This window comes from Schistocerca gregaria, chromosome 8, assembly GCF_023897955.1.
Source record: "Schistocerca gregaria isolate iqSchGreg1 chromosome 8, iqSchGreg1.2, whole genome shotgun sequence".
Classification (NCBI taxonomy): domain Eukaryota; kingdom Metazoa; phylum Arthropoda; class Insecta; order Orthoptera; family Acrididae; genus Schistocerca; species Schistocerca gregaria.
Genome location: NC_064927.1, coordinates 220,591,465 through 220,610,111, shown reverse-complemented (window position 1 = coordinate 220,610,111; position 18,647 = coordinate 220,591,465). Strand labels below are relative to the sequence as shown.

At 42.1% G+C, this 18,647-nt stretch overlaps 1 protein-coding gene across 1 annotated transcript in view; it reads left to right on the top strand.

Annotated features, from left to right (window-relative positions):
* Positions 1-17,651, top strand: part of LOC126285116 (phospholipase A2 hemilipin-like) — a 303,043-nt gene extending 285,392 nt beyond the window's left edge. The window contains exon 7 of the mRNA XM_049984439.1: positions 8,307-17,651. Coding sequence (XP_049840396.1) covers positions 8,307-8,358 — 52 coding nt within the window. The 3' untranslated portion in view covers positions 8,359-17,651. The remainder of the gene's footprint in view (positions 1-8,306) is intronic.
* The last annotated feature ends 996 nt before the right edge of the window (positions 17,652-18,647 follow it).

Here is an 18,647-nt window from a genome sequence, read left to right as displayed (position 1 = left end):
AAGAATAAAAACTGCAGCTACTTTAGTAGGCATGGAACTGCGACAAAGGGTAACACTTAGGTAGAAACCACGCCCACTTCCACGTCAACATGTAACTTAGACCTAAAACCCACTTATTATTCAACTTCTTTCCATACATGGCATGCTGTTAATAACATGTCGTACTTCCATTCCTTATCTGCAGTCCCGATATCACTACGAAATATATCATTGTATACCAGCTGTTCTAGAATATCCTCTTGCAGTGTAATTCTAATTGACTTCCACTCCCGGACCATGAAACCCTCTGGGCAGCCTTTCTTCGCACTATATCGAACTCTCTTCTCCACACGCATTTACACATTAGGACACTCCTTTCTTGCGTTTCTTTGCCAGCCTTTCTACAAAAAGTTAGAATTTCACCTAAGAATACCAACCCACAGTTTGCGTTATTTTCTAACCACAAACCTTTCATATGGCTCGACCTCCTTACCGGGAACCATCAGTGCATTGCCTCCCCGTACCCTATAATTGCATACAATTATTCAGTCTTCTCTCTTTTTTCATACAGACAAGGCTTAGTCTGCACCAACGTTTCCCACCTGACGCACTACAAGCATAACAGGGAAACATATGAGGGCGTCAGTGAAAACACATTATACACGGTAGAAAGCTGTATTTCCCATAGTTCCTTTTACTATGTATGCTCTGATCTAAACTCTGAAACAAATGAGGACTACGACCTTTCAATACAGTACGTGATGAAAGCATATTCACATACTTCGTATTGTTTAAACTCTCAGTTAACAAAAATATAACCGGTGAATAGATGTGAGACCACTCGATAGAGTGGCACTTAGAATATTTTTCGGCAATTTCATACATTCTAATACCAGAGAAACCATTCTTTTTACACGTTAATGGTTTAATATGCATTCGTAGTAGTTATGTCGACAAAAAAATGTTAGAAGATTTCAGATGGAAGAAGATGCTCAAAATCCTGCAAAAAAAAGTGTGTTGAATAAAAATAGACCATAAAAGAAAAGTAGGTTGTAAAAAGTATGTAATATTCACCCACAGTCTAACAGCGTCGCTACTTTTTCTGTTACTTGTATACATTCGAGAAAATTAAAGAGAATTTTAAAACTGTAGTCGTAAAATCATAGACAGTGGAGGCCTCTTCCGAAAAAGACGACTCAGAAAAGCTGTAAAATGCAATGAACAGCCTACAAAGCAGAGTACGCGTATCAAATATTGAAAGTCTACCCCTTGTTTGTTATGCTGACTATTTTTCATGTATGGAGTATCTCCCTTTAATATAAGCGGACGCAGTGCTCCATGGTTCCCATTTCTGCCGCTATGTGTCTAATTATTTCAATTAGGCCAGATAAATTGAGATATGGGTAATCAAACCCGCTAGAAAACATAGTATCCTAATTTAAAAATGAAGCAAACGGATAACGCCACATCGGTGAATGGCCACGGAACAATACGTACACATTAGGGACTGTAAGATTCTTTTTTTTATGCTATGAATTCAGTTAGTCGCACAAGCTTTCTCCAAGGAAGCGTTATAGGCCCTCTATTGTTCCTGATGTACACTCCTGGAAATGGAAAAAAGAACACATTGACACCGGTGTGTCAGACCCACCATACTTGCTCCGGACACTGTGAGACGGCTGTACAAGCAATGATCACACGCACGGCACAGCGGACACACCAGGAACCGCTGTGTTGGCCGTCGAATGGCGCTAGCTGCGCAGCATTTGTGCACCGCCGCCGTCAGTGTCAGCCAGTTTGCCGTGGCATACGGACCTCCATCGCAGTCTTTAACACTGGTAGCATGCCGCGACAGCGTGGACGTGAACCGTATGTGCAGTTGACGGACTTTGAGCGAGGGCGTATAGTGGGCATGCGGGAGGCCGGGTGGACGTACCGCCGAATTGCTCAACACGTGGGGCGTGAGGTCTCCACAGTACATCGATGTTGACGCCAGTGGTCAGCGGAAGGTGCACGTGCCCGTCGACCAGGGACCGGACCGCACCGACGCACGGATGCACGCCAAGACCGTAGGATCCTACGCAGTGCCGTAGGGGACCGCACCGCCACTTCCCAGCAAATTAGGGACACTGTTGCTCCTGGGGTATCGGCGAGGACCATTCGCAACCGTCTCCATGAAGCTGGGCTACGGTCCCGCACACCGTTAGGCCGTCTTCCGCTCACGCCCCAACATCGTGCAGTCCGCCTCCAGTAGTGTCGCGACAGGCGTGAATGGAGGGACGAATGGAGACGTGTCGTCTTCAGCGATGAGAGTCGCTTCTGCCTTGGTGCCAATGATGGTCGTATGCGTGTTTGGCGCCGTGCAGGTGAGCGCCACAATCAGGACTGCATACGACCGAGGCACACAGGGCCAACACCCGGCATCATGGTGTGGGGAGCGATCTCCTACACTGGCCGTACACCTCTGGTGATCGTCGAGGGGACACTGAATAGTGCACGGTACATCCAAACCGTCATCGAACCCATCGTTCTACCATTCCTAGACCGGCAAGGGAACTTACTGTTCCAACAGGACAATGCACGTCCGCATGTATCCCGTGCCACCCAACGTGCTCTAGAAGGTGTAAATCAACTACCCTGGCCAGCAAGATCTCCGGATCTGTCCCCCGTTGAGCATGTTTGGGACTGGATGAAGCATCGTCTCACGCGGTCTGCACGTCCAGCACGAACGCTGGTCCAACTGAGGCGCCAGGTAGAAATGGCATGGCAAGCCGTTCCACAGGACTACATCCAGCATCTCTACGATCGTCTCCATGGGAGAATAGCAGCCTGCATTGCTGCGAAAGGTGGATATACACTGTACTAGTGCCGACATTGTGCATGCTCTGTTGCCTGTGTCTATGTGCCTGTGGTTCTGTCAGTGTGATCATGTGATGTATCTGACCCCAGGAATGTGTCAATAAAGTTTCCCCTTCCTGGGACAATGAATTCACGGTGTTCTTATTTCAAATTCCAGCAGTGTATATTAACGACATAGGAGACAATCTGAGTAGCCGTCTTAAATTGTTTGCAAATAATGCTGTCATTTACCGCTTTGTAAAGTCATCAGATGATCAAAACGTCTTGCAAAATGATTTAGATATCTGTATGGTGCGAAAAGTGGCAATTGACCCTGAATAAAGAAAAGTGCGAATTTCTTCACATGAGTAATAAAAGAAATAAGCTAAATTTCGATTACGCGATATGTCACACAAATCTGAGGACTGTAAATTCAACTAAATACTTAGGGATTACAAATAACCTAAATTGGAACGATCACATAGATAATATTGTGGGTAGGGCAAACCAAAGACTGCGATTCATTGCCTGAACACTTAGGAGGTGCAACAGGTCTACCAAAGAAACTGCTTACACTACGCTTCTCCGCCCTATTCTGGAGTACTGCTGTGCGGTGTGGGATCCGCATCTGGTGGGCCTGGCGGATGACTTCGAAAAAGTACAAAGAAGGGCAGCTCATTTTGTATTATCGCGGTAGTGTCACAGACATGATACGTGAATTGGAGTGGCAATCATTAAAATTAAGACGTTTTTCGTTGCGATGGGATCTTCTCATGAAATTTCAATCACCATTTTTCTTCTCCGATTGCGAAAACATTCTGTTGGCACCCACTTACATAGGGAGAAATGATCATCACGATAAAATAAGAGAAATCATGACCCGCACGGAAAAGTATAAGTGCTCGTTTTTCCCGCTTGCCGTTCGAGAGTGGAACGGCAGAGACAGGCACTTTATTGTGAATAGCAGAGTAATTACGTAGACGTAGACGTGACAAGGCGAAAACAAAGTGCATGTAGGGGTGGACGGGATCCCCAAGGATAGATGCGTACTTGTGTTGGTCCTTTGTGCCTTGTGACGAGATCACTCAGACTATAACGCTCTCTGCTCCAGCCTGGACACTTCTGAGACTGTTGTATGGCCGCACTCGCCAACGGCCACCTGTCTGATATAACATCAAATGTAATTCATTTGAGAAGGCTACTTATCGCCACTCAGTGGACATCAAGTTGCGGCAATGGGGTGCAAATTCAACTTTTGTCACTGATGAACACCATCAGCATGGATGCATGAAACAGACACCTGTTGCAAAGGTCCATACCCAGCAGCGTTCGCTCAGTGGTGATTGTGGAGACACTGTTGGTAGCCCCTTGTTTCATCCGGACGGTCAATTGCTCAACAGTTGCACGTCTGTTTGCCGTTACACATCTCCGCAGTTGTCACCCACCCCTGTCGTTTTACACTACTGCTGCCTTGGCTCCTGTTTTGGGCAGCGCCGTTTTGACATGTACTGAGACGTTCGCTAAACCCGCTGGGCAGAACAGGTGATAAGGATTGTGAAAAGGGCCATATAAGGTTGGAGTCAGTTTCACGTTCAAATTGTAATTTAAAGACGCATTTACAACCAAAGCGGCACACAGCCGAACTTCTACAACTACGAGTTTCAAACCCCAAATCTTTCACGGCTGAAGGCCTCCAAACAAGAAATCTTAAAAATCAACAAGGTAAATTTCAAGTGACTGAAAACATGCAGTTACAATTACAAATAAAATAATATATATATATCACAGCTAGGCTGAAAGCCTCAAGGCAAGGATGGATAGACAGACATAAACAAGATGCAATACAAACGGCTGAAGGCCCACAATAAAATTCTTGCGAAGGCAGAAGGCCGCTGTGTTTAAGCTTGAAAGGTAATTGTAAGAATAAGGTTCCAAGGCTGAAGGCCCACAATTTTCCAAAATTTTTAAAAAATATAACCATAAGCCTTAAGTTTTAAGTACCTGAAACCGGACTAAAAGAAAACACAACACAACCGCAATAACCTTTCAGCGAACGTCCACTTGCCGGAATTCAAACTTACTTGCATAAAATAAAGTAAAATCAAGAATTTTTCTTTTACCATTGGTTATGATAGATTATAAAAAGACAATTAAACACCGGTGAGAAAGACAGTAAAAACAATAGCACTCAGAAGCCTCCAGGGGGTCGGTCTGCCCTCGTTCTCTTAGGTGAGACAGGTGGTGAGCCGAACTACACTTGATCCGTCGGAACCCAACCAAGGGACAGCCACGGACCGACCGACAAACGACTAGCTTGCCGCCAATCGGTACATGAGAATTCAAACACAAAATGTTACGGGCGTGATTATCCACAATCAAATGTGTATATGTATTTACCTATCAAAACTACACACCGTGTTGGACAGCGGCAACAGGTGAGGAAAGGACACTGCCTAAAATTACGTTAGTGGCCAGGGCAGGTAACCGGAACACTAACGGCCACAAGGCAGAAAAAAAAGTCCAAATGTGTGTGAAATCTTATGGGACTTAACTGCTAAGGTCATCAGTCCTTAAGCTTACATACTACTTAACCTAAATTATCCTAAGGACAAACACACACACCCATGCCCGAGGGAGGACTCGAACCTCCGCCGGAACCAGCCGCACAAGGCAGAAAAGTCAGCTAACCCATATTGTTAATTTCACTGCATGGCGGCTAAATTTCAGCAATACAAACACTCGGTATTGCTCACAGCAAAACCTCCCCAACAGCGAACATATGGCTTGGGTACTTGAAACCACTACTCAACTTTGACGTCCTGGGTCAGTGAACCACGAAGCTCGTAGCGATCAGGCAGCTCCACACACGCTCTGACACTGCGCAGGGACCGCCAGCGGACCCAGCCGACTGCACGGCGCGGAGATATCTTCCCTGGTCTGCAGCAACCGACCGACTGCCTGCAGACCCCCTAGCCAGAAACTATATGCACAATACCAAAGATGGTACATGGTGCAAATATCATACACATCGCTGCTGCCACACGTAGATGGAAGAAGAACCACGGCGTAACCGGAACAAGGGCAGGAAACCAAACACAGATAGACAGAAAGTTCACGAAAACGCATAGTTGGGAGTGAGCACGGCTCAGGCACGGTATATTTTAATCAATAATTTATAAACTAGCAGTTTCGGAAATGCTTCCACTCTTGGACGCAAAGCTAATCATCAAGCCATTTTGGATGTCAGATGAATCCTTCCGTTCCAGCATTACGACAACGACTGCACTGTTATTCGTGTACCCCGTCAAGTTTTACATGCCCTCCAGTGACAATGCTGCCACCTGTCGTCTATGAGTGGTTACTGTACGTTAACGTCGAAAAGAGGTGGCGATCGTATTAAGGTAACTGGACCGTACAAGTCATGTACAGTCGTGGACAAAACGAGCGAGACCCCTCGCCTTTTCGTTATACTGATCCGCACAGCTTTAAAGTCTGCTACACGGCATAACAGGGAAGGCGACGAAGTGCTACCAACATACTATGCACAGGCGTGAAATTGATAAACTATCCGAACTTTGTCAGACTATTTTCAATCATGTGTAAGACTATATTAATGCTGATTAGTATGTTAAACACAACACGTAAATATAAGATATAAACGAAAGAAGAAACTCTAATTAGTATGATCTCTACTAATAAATACGATATTAACAGCTAGCCGGCGGGGTTTAGCCGTGCGTTCGACGTCGTCATATCGCGGACCGCACGGCTGCTTGGGCCGTCAGTTCGAATCCTACCCTGGGAATGGCTGTGTGTTAAGTTAGGTAGGTTTAAGTAGTTCTAGGTATAGGGGACTGATGACGTAAGCAGTTTGGACGCATAGTACTTAGAGCCATTTTTTGACCTTTCGCGTAAATTTTCTTTACATAAACGGCGGTATCTTTAGATTGCATTGACATAGCTCACTTATTTACACCACCAAGGGACCGTATACCGCAGGAAGTGCGATACGTTTCCACTTATTATGTCTATCCCTACTCGAGGTAAACAGAATTTAAGGGTCGGGTAGACAGAAAGTCAAGAAAGTCAGACTAGTAGGGTTCCATTTTTAGCGATTTAGGTGAAGAAATCCTAACGACGGAAACAGCTACGACAGTTACTGAAGATGAGGGCCGTATAAATAATTACCCCTACTCTTTATTCGAAATGTTCTAGTTGCAGTCGATACATCAGCATATTAATCGTAGCTACGCTTTCGATCCAAGTCACGTGTACAGGAATGCAGATAAAATCCATTTGCCTATACACGTGGTAATTCAGATCCCAGTATTAATGCCACCGAGTTTTAGAAGTGCCAGCATTCCCATTGCTAGCTAGCTTAAGAAACACTTAGCAAATGAACGTTTGCTGGCGGTGGCGAGTCTAATGGAGAATTCTAAACATTTTAGAATACGTTCGGCACCTATGTAGCCGTTTATTTCCTGGGGTGGTGCTGAATTATCCTACTAAATTTACTCGCTATTAACAGTATTTTGTTATTTCGATAAACATCCACAATGATTGTCACATAAGCGGTGACATAAAGGTAAAAAATTCATGTTTTTGAGACCAGAAAGCTCCATGCAACAGAAACTGCAGATCATTTTGATTTTTTTCATTGCGAAATTGCCGGCTTATTCATGTCTCGGGGATAATAATAGAGCGCTGTTTGCCTAGGTTGTCTGCTAGCGTAGTGAAAGATGTCTGCTACTGCAAGGGAGGTCTGGTTTGTTTTCGCTTCTAATCTCGACGGAAGCAGATAGACCGTCAGTAAAGCAATTTTAAGAAATTCTCGCGCCCCTAATACGTTTTATTGCTACCTTTATTGTGTACCGGCGCCCTACTTTTTCCGCTTGTGTCAAAAATTGAATTGACTTACGTGTGGCACTGAATGATTTTTAACTGAATTTGGTTATGAATCATCACGCATTGCTAAATTTGCATACTTTCATGGTAAGTTAGCAACGGTAATCCAGTATGACTGGTCTGAACGTTGACACAGACCGTTTCGCCACCGAATGCGCATTAATATGTTGCTAATTCGTAACTATCTGGGGCACTTTGTCTCACTAAAACAGTTATGTTATCTCGATAAGCTGAAATTCATATTTATTAGCACAGTTCATACTAATTAGCGTTTCTTCTTTCATTTATATCTTATATTTACGTGTTGTGTTTAACACACTAATCAGCATTCATACAGTCTTACACATGATTGAAAACAGTCTGACAAAGTTCGGATAGTTAGTCACTTTCACGCCTGAGCATAGTATGTTGGTAGCATTTCGTCGCCTTGCCTGTTATGCTGTGTAGCAGACTTTAAAGCTGTGCGGATCAGTATAACGAAAAGGCGAGGGGTCTCGCTCGTTTTGTCCACGACTGTACATGGACCTTAATAGAGTAACGCGTAGGTTGTGTCCACTAATGCGACTGCGGCTTTCCTGTTGCAGGGGCAACTGCATGCAGTGGGTCTTCCAGCCGACAGAGCACTACAGGCCGTAGAAGAAGAGTGGACCTGGCCCTGGCCCGGTATCGCCCTTCGGCGCCGCCCCCGAGTCTCCGGAGCAGAACACCACCGGAGGCGGGGGTGGTGGAGGCCACTGCCCCACTCTCCAGGTCCCACGCCTACGCCTTCACACAGTTCTTGCAGCACCTCGCCGGCCAACATCGCTTCTCCTAGAGGAACCGCGAAGCGCCACTGCGCACCCAGGACTCCCGCTGGTCGATCTGCTGAAGCCATTATCTAGAGCACAATCTGCAGGAATAAACCTCAGCAGCTGCTATGCATTTCTTGGCTGTATCTACAAAACAAAAGTCACTCTAATACCAACAATTTTGTAAAAAATCAAACCCTTCCTACTGTGCTCATCCTGTTAGATTCATTAGAAATACTATAATCCAAAGTGATACACGGGCAGCAGTTCACAACTACTAATTCGTTATGCTATGCTTGCTTATCGTGCAATTCATCTGAATATTTCATCCTCATTTTCTGTCCTGCCCCTGCCGAGGTGCTGCGAGAGCTTCAGCGGCGGAAAACTACTGCTCTCCCCTTCGTTTCCGTTCCTTAAGAGTACAAACGCGTGTATATTTTCTCATTATCTACTTAGCCACACCACCAGCTTTTCTCAACGCGTTGCACATTTTGCCTTGAAGATGTTCCTGCATTGCTCTCCCCCCCCCCCCCCCCCCCCTGGGACTGGAGAGTTTCAAGCACTGCCCAAACGCAGCTTCATAGGTCACAATTTTCAATACATCTTTTTGAATTTGTATCCAACCATCTTCAGATGTCTGCTGGCAGACGATTACGACGTTATCATTCGTATCTTATCATTCGTATCTTTTCCCGTCGTCCAGACCTCGTTAATCTTGATCTTCACTCCTCCTCCTGCCCCATCCGTTTCTATAATGTGTGTTGTAGACTTGTATTTTACGATCAGATGTGGTACTAGGCCTATAAAATGAGTATATTTGTCTCAGAAGCTTCTTGTTTTATGTAGTCTCATAACTTGGCCAAATCTGCGATCCCCACAATGTGGAATCTCGTCCTTTTGGGCACCCCGTGACCTACATCTTGCCTCTGTTACGGTCTCCTACTTGACAAGAAATATGAGATCCAAAGTAGTATACTCTTTCTTTCATAGTCAATAACTTTGGAACAGAATGGAATCAGTTACAATTACGGCATTATAACAATCAAACAGTGGCAATGGCCCTGAACTACTGAGAAAACTATGTCTCCTAGTGTGCACGTTACGACGGTAGCACGCCACGGTTAGGTGGTTTTTCGTAGTGCCTTCAGCGTAACTGCCCTTTGTCGGTAAACATTACCGATTAGCCTCTCTACGGCTGTACTGAGCGCTCAACAGCATCTCTTCGACTACACGACGATATATGTAGAATTTCGTTCGCATTCTTTCTAAAAACTCGTGAACTGGAACACCACCGTGTAGGTACAATCACTCATCTTGAAACAGATCTAGGATGGCACGAAAGATAGACATTTGGAGCATAAGGAGATACAAGCCACCAGTGACGGTGCCTTTAAAGAGGAAGGGAGCAATAAAACTGCGTAGTGACATAAACACACTTTTTGTGCACTTGAATGTGCCTTATCATACGAGGCAACCTTCCTTGACAAGCTTTCATTCTCAAGAATCAAGTATTAGAACCTTCGAACTCGGTCTTCCATATTCATGGCGTGCAGTATTTCTGCAAAATACGCATCGCATCCACCTCACGTCCTTATTAGTTACCCGTAAGTTTGATCGAATTATTCCATTTCAGTATGCACGCTCAATCATAGTTGTTTTGCATGTAAGGCGTTGCACCGACCTAACACTATCAAACGTATTAATTACTGTTGGTGGGCACCCACTTTCTTGCATTTGCTCATATAAAGCTGAAGCGCCGGCTCCCAATTTATTACTGGTTTGCGCACTGTGTGTTGGGTGACTTTCAAATTTATTCTGCCACTGTGATTGTATATTCTAATACGCTCGTGCGTCCAGCAGCGCTTCAACACAGCTTTGCTGTACTCACAGGAAAAAACTCGTTTCAGACATATTTCATGCACTTTTTCAGTCGGCTGAGAGAATATTATGGAATTATCGTGCAAGAACTGTAGCATTTTATTTCACAGGAACGAAGTCTCTAGTTTATCGTAATTGGACATATTCCTCAAGGGAGTTATCTACGATCCTTACTTACACAAAATAGGCTTATTTTTCTATCTGTGAACCTCTGTATTTTATTTCAAAATTATCGGTTCTATACAATGTCGCCCATCATGAGATCGGTTAAACCACAAAATAAACTACAATTGGCCTCTAATCCTATGTTTACACAGCTTAAAGAAATTTGTAATGTAATCACAGTACAACAGCTGCATACATACCATATGGCGCTGTTACGGAGTAACCAATCGTAATGGAACTCTCAATTGACTGCCATATACTAAAACCAATCTCGCATGCTGACGCTTTATATTAAGATATTAAAAGAAATTTGAATGGTGCAAACGACTGCACCGTTAAATAATACCCTCTGTTCGTACTAACGAATTTAAAATATACTATTGAAATAATTCAATTCAAATAAGTGTTCCTAAATATTACACGTAAAGCACATACTTTAAAAAAAATCTATATCAAAAGTTTTAAAAAATGGTGTATAACGCTTGAAGCATTAAAGAATGTCCTGTACACGGATTAAAATACCACGCTGAAGATATTAATACGTAAAACATTCCAAGACATTATACGCAACACGTTAGTAATATTTCTTTGATTTTACAAATATATTTTTACCATCGGGAGAACTTAAATAAATAAGAAGAAACTTTTAAAATTGTATCTTCTCTTTGGACGATCTTACAGGGCACTTCGTAAGAGCAGAGCCTAAAGCAGAGTCACGTTAATGCACAAAATCACTTTGCACGTTCATCAGTTTCTTTTGGGGAGGGGAGGGTGGCATAAATATCAAATTCATTTAGCATACTGAGATAAAGACATTTTTGGAGCTCTGTGTAATATCTCAGTTTGGCCATCTATAGTGCTAAGTCCATGTTTGCTACTTTTCAGATGTGTTTCAAACGCTCTTTGATTACTTTGCCGGATATTAATGTTTCGCCGGGTATGGCCTATATAATATTTATCACATTCTGTACATTTAATCTTGTACACAAAGCAATTATTTTTCTTATACAGATTACTATGTAACTACGACATTTAGTATGTTACACAACTTTTCTATTGTAATTAGATTGTAAAATGTTTTAAATTTCCTAAACATAGGATGAAAACCCGTCATTCGTTTTATTGCTTAACAGATCTGAAGAAGGGTGACATTGCACGAAACCTGTAATTTTGAGAAGAGGAGTAGCTATCTACTGTCAGAAAAATAAGCCTATTTTGAAATTTGTTCCTACTGCATCCTCGTATATTTTCTCAATGTTCGTCCCGCATCAATAAAGGGCAAAAATTAAAATTTTCATCGATAACTTTCATTCATTGTCTCCGTCAAGAACAACTATCTGCCTCGTTATTGGCTCACTGCTTGAAGACACTTAAGATGGCTGGCGTGATGTGGCTTAATCGATACAAGTCGAAGGCATTCGACAGCTAGAAGACAGGCCGAGTTTAGCATACTTTCTGCTTTTGTATACGAAAGTATACTGATAATTGGGCTTATCGACACTCGAAACAAAAGTCAGAACAGTATAGAAAACACAAAATGGCGCCAACAATGCCAATGTACACTGCTTAGTGTGTTGGACTTAGTTTGGCTGATTTCGATTTCAGTATCAACGTCTAAACATTGATGGTTAGTAATAGTGGACCCCAACACCTGGATTTTTTTCAGTAGGGCCACCACTTCCATTGTAACGTAAATAGTTCCACAAATTTTCTGCTGTTTCTCAACGTTGAGACCTCGTTTCCATGTACAACGAAGAAAATAGCCGCTGACTTTAACAATTATTGTCGGACAGCAGGCTCTTTTGATTACAGAATCGCAATAGGTTAATGTGTTGTGAGACCGCTTACGACCCTATCTCAGTTGTGTTAACGTGTGAAATCAACAAACAACTGAGTCTGTCGTTAAACAGTAGGTGAATTGGAGCCATCGGTTGTAAGTGCAATCAACCGTGATTTTAGCAATTAAACCAACTCTGCAGTAGTATACACATGTAGCACTGCCACTAATCTAATTTGTCCGAAATAATCAATACTAATGCGATAATGATCATTTTTAAATCCGGCCAGGTGAAAGGGTAACAAACAGTTTCAAAGAAGTTTGAAAAAAATTATTGGCGTCTATGTCTTTTTGAAACGATCGAATTATAGTTCTTCGATGAACTTCTGTTTAGGTTGTGCTTTGAGTAATTCAGTTCACTCCTTCCACAGGAGCAGAAGACGAAATATCAGTCTGGTAAGGCCGACCGGAGTGGCCGAGCGGTTCTAGGCACTTCAGGCTGGAACCGCGCGACCGCTACGGTCGCAGGTTCGAATCCTGCCACGGGCATGGATGTGTGTAAAGTCCTTAGTTTAGTTAGGTTTAAGTAGTTCTAAGTTCTAGGGGACTGATGATCTAAGATGTTGAGTCCCATAGTGCTCAGAGCCATTTGATCCATCAGTCTGGTAAGAGGAATATTTTGCTAACGATTCTCCAGCAATAGTGCGACATGGTTTTTTTGTGCTTTAATGAAATATGACATCCATTTCTATCCACAATCTCCGGTTTTTACACGAAATAAGCGTTTCTGTTTACGAAAAATGCTTAATCTAATACATAAACCGAAGTAATATCAAGATAAAAAGTGGCTTAAACATAAAACTATTGCAGTCAATTAGATATCGTCTTTCTACTCACTGAGAATCTTAGTCATCCATTGCGATTTAGACCTAACTTTTAAAAAGGTATTTGCAGTTGTTTTTTTGTATTCGTAAAACAGATTTACGTGTGGAACGAAACACTACTTACTTTCTCACATCTTTCGGTGCGGTCAAATGCTGCACAAGATTTCACCATTGTAATAAAATATTACAGTTAGGATAAAGATAAGACGTTGATGCGATATTATATTATCTATGATCTGAGACTTTCACAGTAGCAGTTGTAATAGTCAGTTGTTCCTGACGGATATGATGGTTGGAAATGTCGAAAGCTTTAGTTTTACTCTAGATTTAAGTGGGAAGAAGTATCAGAAATGTTATACAACATTTTATTTTGTTCCAAATGTGTACATTTTTTTCATTTCTCCCTCTTGTAGAGAACTACCACCTTAAAATCGATATAAGAGAGGAGATAAAATAAGATTTATTACATATTCCAGACGTAATTTATAACTGTACCATCTGTGTTAACGACTCTACTCTTATTTATCACGAAATGACCAGCAGTGCTGGTTTCTATTTAAATGAAACTCGGGAATCTTCAAGTTGCTAAGCTCTCGCCAGCTGTCTCGCTTATGAGAATTCATAATGCCGAGAGGATTTCGGTACGAGGAATGCCGACGCGGGCGTTTGTGAACAAGAGCGTAACAGGCGCCGGGAGTCGAACTCGGGCCTCAGCATTGTCGTATCGCCACAATACTTCATAGTCTAGCAGCGGTTGGTGCTCGCAACGATTGTGTTAGCCGACGAAATAGTTGACATGAATTTGGAACTGACGGCTAGGTTTGACATCCGAAATCAAACATCCTAACAAACAAAACATTTACCTTAGGCTTCATACGCCATTCTCGGCAAGTAGCACCAAAGATCTTTTTCTGCTCTCAAATTATATGTGGTGCCGCAAGTTTGTATCCTGCAAGTGTTAAGCACAGTACACACTGGCAAACGCAGTATCCGATTTGTCTCTAGATGGTCATTGTCTATATGCAGGGTACTGATAGGATCGAAGTCGAGTCTCCGCACTCCTACTTGTTTTTCCAAAATGGCTGTCGTTGTTGTGTGCGGAATGAGTGCATTTTTCGGTACTAATTTTGATTGAAAGAAGGCGAAAACGTAAATACTGATGGACGAACGAGCTGTTCTCATAAGCATACAGATATGCGAATATAACGTTAGCTAGATTGTGCCCCCAAAAGTATTTGGAATTTCACTGGCCTGACAGCCATTCGTTCTGAAGTTTGTCTTCAGATGGTGAGAGGACGCATCGCGAATCAAGATATAGATTGAGGGACACCGTCCCAGCTTCACTTCGCTGAGAGGCACACTACGTTTCCTGGAAACTTGAGACCACTGATCTATTCTCTCTATTTTAATAAGCAGAAACTGTGGCCTGACAATCTCAATATGTGGTCTACATGTCGTTTTGTTCTTTAGCTTGTAGCAGGAAGCGGAAATCATCATTCGCAAATCATTCTCGCCAACTAGTTCTGTTTGTTCTTAGTTAAATAAAAATTTTAAGTTAAGCCATTACTGGGGATGTTGTAGAATCCCGTAAATGAAGATGAAAATAAATATAACTACAGATAGCTATAATCAGCCACTTACGAAATAGTTCTTTATTGTGATGAACTACATTTCGAGCCGTTTAAGGCTTGTCTTCAGACGAGTCACGCAGTAGTTTACACTTTCCAACTTGTAGCATGCTGATGCCACTGGAGACTGCTTCATGAAGCAGTCTTTGCTGTATTGGGGTTTAAAATCTAACTGCCATCTTTCCACTGCCATTACCTCCGATCACAGATTTAATCAGTGTTCACTAGCATTTAACATGCTTCACAATTATTTTGTGAACATAGGGCGTCTCTAGGAATCGGTCAGCATCCAGAGCTATTTTTTTCTCAGTATCTGTCAGTGTCAACCGTGCTTCGTATCCAGTGATTCGAGTGTGACTTTCTTATAGTGCTGTTTTTATAGCCACAACATATCACATCGCAGAGTCGAACACCTGAATGAATCTTCAATAATTTATATCATTTTTTTCGTTTTCAGTTGAAAATAATGAACTTAAACCGTCAAAACACTCGAATGCACTGGGGATGCTTTCAGGAGCTAGAGATAAACTGGCGTCTTATTTCAGTGTTGCAACTCATTTCCTGTTCAAGCGGGTAGCCATAGAACTGCGAAGTTTGGTCTCGTAGCGGAATACGGAAGTGGAATCCGTCTATGGACATGCGTCGCAAACAGATATGAGAGACCAAAATCGAGCAGTGCGTGTACGAGTGGGTATTGAGCTTTATAAGAGACTCAGTGTTTACTAGATTTCTAGTTAGTACCAACTTAATACTCCCATTTTCGATTTTTACCTTTATTACTTTTGTTATTTACAAATAGTTTTTATTATGCGCGACTTGATGAAGATAATACAAAATACAACAGTGAAAAAAGTGACTCCATTCATTATTCTAGCTGTATCAAGTGTTGTTCTTCGGCACTTCGCCCACTGTGTACTAACTTGATGATCGACAGTCATACGAAGATGCTGTTTGCCCCTGTCGTTTCAATAAAACCACTGCAGTGTCTGCATTTCTCTGAGATATCAGCGTTCTCGGTAAAATCTACTCGCCTGTGTGGTGTTTCATTTCGCTAGAGTCTACCGTGGAGAAGTTCGGATTTGAGTATACACTTAACATGGAGCAGCGCCCATAGATGTGTTGCCTGTACACTGAACAAATTTCCGTCGAATATGACAGCGTCGAGAGTAGTCGCAGCTTAGAGGTCGTTTTGTTTCGTAATCAGAGACCAGGGTAAGGCTTTGGTCTGCTGTAGTTGCCACGGTGTCATGTGAAGATGCACGATACATTTCCAGCTGCGTGTGTAAATAGTATGTAGATGTTTGAGAAGTCTGTATACTCAGGCTTAGTTTTAGTATAGGAAACAGAGGCGAGCCACGTAAGTGATTGGTCTACGCAGGTCAACAGTTTCATTTACAAAGTTTGCAGCAGAGATTTTCCTTATGGGTTTCTTCAAATTTCGTTTCTCGGTTTCCGAGCGAAGTCAGCGGAAGTATTTACTATCACTTTCAAGTAATTCATAAACTTCAGAGTTAAATATTTCCTACTTAATTCAGCAGCAAATATAAGTAATTGTTAACCAAAACCATGCAACGTGTTAGCTACAAATAGTGTTAACACTCCTGATCTTTTTGTGTTTTTTCCATCGTTTGATTTAAAATACAGGTGTCATTTTCCTTTTGTTACTACATTCATTTGGTATGAGCAGATCTAAATAATCCAGACACGTATCAGATTTTACTACAGTTGCATATGGCCAACTTTAATCAACATGCAGTTTGCATTCACCAGACCCAATCTTTGACATTCATGTCTTAACAAGAAGTTCTGGGTATTTTGAATTACCTAAGCTTGCATGTAGAATATACAGCAAATTTAAGTTATTTTCTCGATTATCTTTGATTTTTAAGTTATGTTGTATGTTAAAAAATCTCTACAAATGATTGTAAAATTATTATTACATTTGTTGATAGCATGTTTTCTGTTGTCAGATTGCACACGAATGTGCACTAGATACCTAAATGGAAGCTATTCAACAGCGAACACAGCCTTGGAATTTATATTGTTTGTGATTATACATTATTTATTATACATTTATTATATAATATGTATTTTATTATTTATTATACTGTACTCAGATACTAAGGTAGGAGAGGAATAATGTGCAGACCTGGAAATTATTTATGGGCGTAATACAGACGATAGATTGTAGGAGATAACGGAAATAGGTGAAGAAGAAACTTTTTCTCATCCTATGTTTTTGCTATTTTCTGTGGTCACGGAAGGCGAGGAAGTTATTCCGTTCTTCCCCCCTTCGTGACCACCGTCTTGCACGGATCAGTCACCGATCTTCAGCAACCGATGTTGAAGGCTAATTCGTGGCAGAGCCAGGCCTAAGTGACAAAAAATGTTCCTCAGAAACTAGTGGTGCTTACCTTGGTAGCATATTAATGGCCTCCCATATTTTCCCTGGAGAACCTCTCTATTATGTGTATGGCTTCCTAGATATTAAAAAAAATAGTATAATGCTGTTCCTCAGCACATCGATATTTCCTATAACCTATGCATTAGTCTTAAGAGAATTCTATCTGTGATACAAATAAATATGCATACATGTTTGCTTGTCTCTCATATGTGAGAGTATTTCCAATGTTATTTTAGTACGAGTGGTACTTTTAATGGAAAAGTAATACCAGGCTGGTATCTAATAGCGAAAAGTTGGGACAGAATGGGAAACCTTGCTGTATTCTTGTGCACTGTTCTCCTCACTATGTACCTGTGAAATGAAAATAAATCGTATTTAATGTTGTGTGTTTGCTGTGCAAGTAAAGACTGTGGTTATTTTATTCTACCAGGGGTATCCAACCCACAGCCGAAAGCAAGGATCAATGTACCCCAGGAAGCATCTAACACAAGACTATGAAAAAAAAATCCATACAATTTCGTTTGTGTAAAGTTATGGAGACATGCAGTTTGAAAAAGTGAACACATTTAAGTATCTAGACGTGGACATCACTTCGAGAAATGAGATTGAATCCGAACTGAAGAAGAGACTACGGGCGGGAAATGCGTGCTACTTCTCACTGAATAGATTACTTTCATCGCGGATATTGTCTAGGAATTTAAAGATTAGAATATACTAAACTATTATTCTACCAGTTATGCTGTATGGGCGTGAGACTTGGTCTCTCCCTGTGCAAAATGAAAAGCCGTTTCGAGTATTTGAAAACAAAATTTAGCGGAAAATTTTCGGAGCAAAAAGGGATGACATTAGCGGAGAGTGGCGAAAGCTGCATAACGAAGAGGTTCACGAACTCTATTCAAGCCCTGACATAATCAGTATTATTAAATCACGTAGGCTGCGACAGACGGGTCACGTAGCTCGAATGGATGAGGGCAGGGCAGCGCGCAGAGTACTGGTAGGGCACCTAGAAGGAAAACGTCCTGTGGGGAGACCGAGGCGTAGATGGGAGGACAATGTGAAGGTTGATTTGAGGAGCCTAGGTATTGAAGGTGAATGGAAGGAAATAGCCCAAGACAGGGCAGATGGCGAAAATATGTTGCTGCGGTAATGGACTCTCGAGTCCGGTATGACCAGTGAGTAAGTAAGTAAAGTTATGATAAACTGAATATTTTCAATCTGAAACTCCTGCTACACTACGCTGTTCTCTCATCGGTCCATGGCGCTTTTTTTCCCCTAAGCTGTTGTGAGTAATTTTAAGTATATTATGTGCGGCCAGTGGGTCCCAGGTCAACTAATAGGTTGGGAACATCTAATCTACAATTTCAGACTGCTTAAAAATATATATCCAAGCTCAACATTCTC